Source organism: Asterias rubens, chromosome 12, assembly GCF_902459465.1.
Source record: "Asterias rubens chromosome 12, eAstRub1.3, whole genome shotgun sequence".
Taxonomy (NCBI): Eukaryota; Metazoa; Echinodermata; class Asteroidea; order Forcipulatida; family Asteriidae; genus Asterias; species Asterias rubens.
This window is the reverse complement of record NC_047073.1, coordinates 7589682-7597206: the sequence shown is the minus strand read 5'-3', so window position 1 is coordinate 7597206 and position 7525 is coordinate 7589682. Positions and strand designations below refer to the sequence as shown.

General features: G+C 40.2%; 1 protein-coding gene across 1 annotated transcript; it reads left to right on the top strand.

Moving 5' to 3' along the window:
• On the top strand, nucleotides 1-7008 carry LOC117297722. Its single transcript, XM_033780870.1, has 9 exons — nucleotides 1-101; nucleotides 953-1158; nucleotides 1770-1975; nucleotides 2983-3136; nucleotides 3745-3836; nucleotides 4209-4440; nucleotides 4756-5043; nucleotides 5730-5860; nucleotides 6472-7008. The coding sequence occupies exons 1-9, from the start codon at nucleotides 1-3 to the stop codon at nucleotides 7006-7008; spliced, it is 1947 nt and encodes a 648-aa protein (XP_033636761.1).
• Nucleotides 7009-7525: the final 517 nt, after the last annotated feature.

Genomic DNA, 7525 nt, shown 5'->3' with positions numbered 1-7525 from the left:
ATGAAAGATTTGCTCAATCTGGATTTATCTTTGTATTGGGAACCACCGGATGACGTATCCAGTATAACTACATACACAGTGGCGTGCCAAGAGAAGAAAACGTAAGATTGGCTGGTGTTGTTTGTTTGTTTGTCTGTCTGTCTGTCTGTCTGTCTGTCTGTCTGTCTGTCTGTCTGTCTGTCTGTCTGTCTGTCTGTCTGTCTGTCTGTCTGTCTGTCTGTCTGTCTGTCTGTCTGTCTGTCTGTCTGTCTGTCTGTCTGTCTGTCTGTCTGTCTGTCTGTCTGTCTGTCTGTCTGTCTGTCTGTCTGTCTGTCTGTCTGTCTGTCTGTCTGTCTGTCTGTCTGTCTGTTTGTTTGTTTGTTTGTTTGTTTGTTTGTTTAAACGGTCGCAATCCTCCCTGACTAAGACACTGTTATTGAACACCCCCTGAACCAACACCACTGACCTCTGACCTGTATATTCAACTGCCACAAAAAGGCAAATAATTTCCTCCAAACCCATAAGTCCAGGAATGACAAACAGGACTTATACACATGCAGTAAGATTGAACTAGTTATTGGCTCCACAGGACTTATACACATGCAGTAAGATTGAACTAGTTATTGGCTCCACAGTAAGCCAAAAAGTTGGATTGTCAGGGGCGGGGGGGGGGGGGGGGGTGCACACCATATTTATATTAGATTTGTAGTCTGTACACACTATCTTGTGCACCAAGTGTGTTCGTGAAAATATGTTCAGCTCCTCAAAAATAAAACACGGCTCTGTGACCTGCCCTCCCTCACACTTAAATGGAATGGTTTAATCTAGGATATCAAGGACTTTTATACCCAGGGATATTGCACTTTCGAGAAAATATCTTGACTACGTAAAAAGTGGTTCAAAAATTGTAGGCCAACCAAACGTTTTCACGAAATGCCGTGTTTACGGCTTCTTTTTTGTCTCTCTTCTAAAGTTGGCGGTCTATTCCACACTGTACCAACATCACGAAGACTGAGTGCACGGGCATCACAGACTACCTCATCGCTGAGTATGGAGCAGACTTAATGAAGCAAAAGCTGTTAACGAAATCGTACTATCTCATTACGAGACTCGAGCAGCCTTTATTGGTTGAAAAATCGTCAGCATCCTTCACTGTTGAAGTGTTCCCTTACGATGATGGTAAGAATTAGATTTGAAGTCTTGGTTTCAGCCTTTTATGGCTGTTTATTTATTTATTTTGCTTGTTTTACTTTGGATACACAGCTTTGTCTCAAAGTGGTTTCAACCGTCGAGTTGTCCGAACGGTCGAGTTGCCTCAACCGTCGAGTTGTCCGGACGGTCGAATTGTCCGACGAACGAGTTGTCTGAGCACTTTCCATAAAGTACTGTCCATAAAGTTGCATGTATATTTACCAAAACACCTTCCCGGCAATCTCATCATAGTGAAAAGGGCAACAAAAGATAAAGCTAAAAAAACTAGGACATAAGGGATATTTTAAACAAACATAAAGCCAATCAAGGCTGAAGTTTTTTTAAATAAATGTCGTAGCAACCTTATTGCCGTGTCCATGTTGCACCATTTTTACCATGACTGTGTCGCCTTCCCATATTTTTATAACTATTAAAATGGTCGGGAAACGTGCGACCGTGGCGTGCTGGCCAAAGGCAACGAGGTTGAGATCAAACTAACACAAACACACCAATATGAGTTTTTTGCATAACTATTATACAAACTGAAGCTTTTGAAGTCATTTATCTCTGTTTATAACCTCGACCCTGTTCATCCCCAGCAACTATTAGCGCACCTGCTATCAACATCTCAGAGTTAACGTCTGACTCCATTAAAGTGGTCCTACTGGCCCCGGAGACCCTGTTTTACGACAGTGAGACGCAACAGCATTTTAGGATGGACGATAAGAGGCTCGGTGGTATCTCCGTCGTGTACTTTAACTACACGCTGTGGAACATCCCAGGAGACGTTCAAGACGCGACTAAGGTTAAGAAATGAAAATTTAACTTGTTGTTCTGTTTATTTGCTTGTTTAAGGTTTACGGTTTCAGGTTTATATTGCGTTCACATTAACGTTGTAAAACAGGCAATAATAATATACATGTTCCAAACAATACTGTTAAGCTAGGAGGAAATACATATACTTTTATGATACGAAGGGGAGTTCACTAAGAAGCTATGATCTTCACGTTAATGGAGCTCGACAAACTCCCACACGGGGGATATAAACACCCAGCTGACAAAGGCCAACCTGTCTCGTACAAAAATTGGTTTGACGTCTGTTATGAGTTGCACAACTCGACTTAAAGCCATTTGGACACTTTCGGTACAGAAAAAAATTAAAAGTTCACAGATTTACAAATAACTTACAGGGTTTACAGAAGGTAATGGTGAAATACTTCTCTTGAAATATTAGTACATGAAATGCTTTACTTTTTGAGAAAACATTAAAACAATATTAATTCTCGATATCGAGAATTACGGATTTATTTTAAACACATGTCATTACACGGCGAAACGCGCAGAAACAAGGGTGGGTTTTCCCGTTATTTTCTCCCGACTCCGATGACCGATTGAGCCTAAACTTTCACAGGTTTGTTATTTTATATAGAAGTTGTGATACACGAAGTGTGGGCCTTGGACAATATTGTTTACAGAAAGTGTCCAATGGCTTTAATTATGATTTAATGTATAGATAACTAATTAAATGTGGATGTAAAAATAACTAAACGAAAATTTCAATTCAAAAGGTGGCAGTGTTTTTGAGATTGCCGCAAATCTGGAGCGAATAGGTTCACCATAAATACTGATATATTTTTATTATACTCGAAAATGTATTTTTTTTCTCAAAATGTTTCCCTTCAATCTCAATCATTAGAGTACTACCGAAAGCTGCCGTAGGATTCAAACAAAAGATTTTTATCGCAATTAAGTTTAGAGTGATTTTTACATGTATAGGTCATTCACTTTTAATGCTTGTGCACTTATTGGCAGGTTTATGAAGAAGCACTGGACGATATTAAATCCAATGTAGTGTCTCTCTCCGAGATCACACCTTACACTCTTTACATGTTAGCAGTATCGGCAAGAATAGGCAAGAGATACAGTAAAGACAACTCGACTCTTATCTTCCGAACCAAAGAAGCAGGTACATGATCAAGTATATTAGGGATTCAGGAGACGGCAATTTTCATCAAATCCACTCATACAAAAATAAAACACATTACATGCAAGTACAGGTACATCAAACATTACAGCATGCACACCGCATGCACACACAATCCATGAAAGTGTAGCTGACAAATCTTCTCTGACCAATCAAAACACAGATAAGGAAAGTTTTACGTCACTGCACGTTTATTCAATGAAACTATTGTATCCAATGACATCATGTGTCCGTAAAACCAGTGCCAATCTTTGCCCGTGCGGAGAAAGACAGGGGACCAGTTTACCTTTGAAATTATGCACCTCACAGGAGCAATCGCTTGGTGGCGCGCATAATAATGAATCCCCAAAATTTAACTAACTCTCATCTTTAGGAAATATTATTTGACTGCTGATACATCAGTAGAAAAAAGTAGTTTCTTTTATAGAAATGTAATGAAAATGTTATGTTTTCCGAAAGCTCTCGAAGCAAACATATTGAAACATTCGGTTCTTTTATAGGCACATTTGTATATTATAAGGGTTCTAAACTAAAGGTTTTTAAGTTTTTAAACCTTTAATTTATATGCGAGTCGATTTCCCCCGTTGTAGCCCCTTACAGGAGTCCGGCATTGCTGACTCCCTTTGATGAGGAACTTGACTGTAACAACCTCAATAGCAGAGATGTTCACATCAAATGGAAGGTGGGTAAAACCATCACAAGTCTGGCACATTTTTGTTTTTCATACTCATCCCCAAAAAATTAATGTTTATGAGGAAGGTTCTTTAACTAGGTGCTGCTGTACCCAAAAGTGGTAATTTTATACAGAAAACAAGAAAACAGGAAATTACATTCCGTCGCATCGCTACTTTTTACACAAATTTTAAAGGCTATCTCTGATAAGAAATTTCGTTGTTCTTTGGTATTTTCTATGGATAACAGTGGTGTTTTTAACACGGGATATGGTTCTAATGTTTTTATATCATGATAAATAATAATATATGATTGAATAAATTAATGACTTTTTCGCAACTCTATTCTGAAAGCTAAAAACTAAAACTTTTTCTCTCATAAGGCTCCGGCAAAGGAATACTGGAATGGCCGGAGCATTCATTATGAAGTTAGACTCCACCGAGTAAAAGGCGGTGACGAAAACATGACGTCAATTGTCATTATGAATGTGTCATCGACGTCAACGACTGTTCGTGCTCTCAGCCGATTGGACAATTACGACATTGTCGTGTATGCAAATAATTTGGGAGGCGGGATACCCAGTTCACATAGATCTTTACCGGGGGCAGACAGCGGTAAGTTCAAGGGCCAGTTGCCCATTATTATTTTTTGCACGAGCGCCATTTTAAAAACATAACACAATGCATCTTGCTAAAAAGTTAACCAAAATAGGGGCCAGTCCATCGCAGGTTCGATCCCCAGCTCTCGCCAGTACCCATTTGTACTCCTGGTGGAGAGAAGCATTTATTGCTCAAGAACACAAGTGACGCGACTGACAGGCCAGGATTCGATCCCAAAATCTGCAATGCAGCACTTAAGTCCACCGCCAATAGACCACTCAGACGGCCATGACATCCCACTGAAACTGTCACAATGTCTCTTTAAGACAGGCTTTAAACCAGAAGATCTCAACCGAAGGGATTCCTCTTTGCCCGCTAAAATCATCGAATGGAGACCGCCCTCTGGGTACGAGGAGTGCAGCTTCGAGTACCGTGTACTCATCGAATCTGACGGCCAAACAGTGTGGCAGACAGACGTCAAGAACGCAACCTTCCTTGACATCTCAGATCTTGAACCCGGGTCTTACGTTGCTAAAGTATCTGTGATCACCAAAGGGAGGAACTATGTGTCAGACTATGGTTTACCAGCGAGCCTTCTCCTGAACGTTGCACAATCGAGTGAGTGTTTTCTTTGTGTACTTCTAGAATAATTGTCCACCTCAGTAACAAATAATTTACAGCCATCCGTAGCAATTTCAATGAACACCGGTACCAGTGATGGACCTGTAAGGTCTAACCCCTTTGTCAGCATTTGCTTCCAAGCTTTTTCCAAAGGTTAAGAGGGGTTATTTTGCTTTCCCCACAATGATTTCTTTATCTATACGTGTGTTTCTTACATGTCCAGTTGTTGCCTGTAAGTTAGTTTGTTCGCCTAATAAATAAAGCTTCATCATTCACTCACCCAAATCACTGATGACCCATCTTGAATGACACCCCTCTGTGGACGTGTGGCGTGGTCCAACATGGGATATCATGGCACAATGCGCTGACCAGTGTGCACAACGCGTTTAAACCTCAGCTGCCCCCGCTGCAGTTGTTTTGTATATTAATTTGTGTGAACTTTCTGCCCAAAATTTAAGATTAACAAGAAGGTTAAGAATATTAAAATAAAACAACAGTAAGTTTCCCCCGACCATGCTTACCAACAATGTAATCATAGCTTTACATCATTCAAACATTCATCAATTTGAGGTCATCTTCAAATGATTAACCCAAAACGCAAATTAGATTGTAGTCAGTAATGTTTGACTTAACCCCCAAACCGTAATTAACATTTGTTGCATAACAATGATATTATTTTCCAGAAAAACATCAAGTGTTTATACCTTTGGCTGTCGGACTCCTCACTTTCACGCTATTGGTTTTGATGGCGACCTGTCACGTGATCAAATCTCAGCGTAGCAGCATGACGTTCAGTAGTCTCGATCCGTTCCTGGTGGGTATTTATGAGAAGTTACACAAAATTCAACCTCCTCGTAAATTATGTGCAAGAATTTTTTCGCACCACTGTTAATTTACCCTCGACTCAAAATTGTGTACTTATCATGCTATTAAAACTATTTAAAACTTTGACAGATTGGTGGGTGCCTTTGTTGTGTAACAAGCGAATGATATCGACATAAAATTTACCACAAAAAAAATGTTCTTCTAAGTGACGGGTGAAAAATGCGATGCACCCATCGAGCTATTCCTTATCTGCATGGGCACCTATATCAAAATAATGAACGCATCGACAAGAACATTGAAACACAGCGGAGTCCCACTCTTCCTGTAGCCCACCTATTTACTTTTGAAAAAAATGATTTGGGGATCATGCAGAATATTGTAATCAGAACCTGTGGGTTTTGTGTTTCAATTTTTGAGGAGATTGAATAAATTTAGGCTTTAAAGTTGGTCCTGTTTTGCCTCATGAAAACGGGCAGCGAGACGGTTTGGGTAGAATACATATTTTTAGGGCGTTTTTTTCTGAGGTACTTGCACAAAACTATCTCATCTAGATTCTAATTGTAACGTCTTTATGTTTTCTGTTCTGCTTAAATACAACAGCGTAAAGCATTTTCTCAGACATACAGTCCAACGAGGTACCGTGATGTGGAGAAAGAAACGTTTGACACCCCAAGAATCCACCTCAAATACCAAGGTCAAGAAGAAGCAGTGGCTTGTGAAGAGACTAGCCCCAGCCTCTCAATCGAGTCCACCGAATCCACCATTAGAAGTGTTGAAGACAGCATTGCAGTGTCACGTGTGCAACACGTAGTCTCCAATCAGCCGCTAAAACCACACTACATCTCGTCAGATGACGACACAGACGATGATCGAGATGCGGAACATGATGCTTTGATTCGGCTTCACATAGATTTAAGAAGACCGGCTTGTGGGGAGACTAAACCCGAAGTACCGCCCTCGGGCGATGACCGTAAACCTACAAATCCCACAGAAATCAAACAACCACAACACGAGTCATTTGAGAAAAACATACCTCTCAAGAAAATCTCCAATACGTCATTTGATTATACTCCTAGCTCCCCTAATGGTATTGGTCTTGGCTATACTGTCTTAGCCAACATGTTCACTCTGAAATAAGAAAAGCGGGGAGTATTGAACGTTATTTTTCCCCATAATCGAAATATAAAATCAAAGGTGAATACGTGACTATTTCATAATGCGTCACCAATATTCGGTCTGATCCTCGTCTCCCCAAAACCAGTCATAAGATTGCAAAAGTTGGGAAAAGGCCCTTAAATGTAGCCCGAGCCCTAAACGTCGCCTGACCTAAATGTAATAAATAATAATAATAATAATGGAAATTTATCGGCGCCTATCCTTGTAAACATGCTCCTGGGCGCTGAACAATTAAAAGAAAACATATTAAAATCCCTACAATTAAAACACCCAATAGAAAATACAGTTAAAATACAGCTAAATCGAGCCCCAAACTTGTACCTAAAATGTCACCCGGACCTAAATGTAGCCCCAAACCTGTACCTAAATTACGCCCGAACTACAGATTTGGGGCTACATTTAGGTCAGGCGACATTTAGGGTTCGGGCAACATTTACGGCCGCACAGGCGTCTTATGTTTTTGACTATACGACGGTAA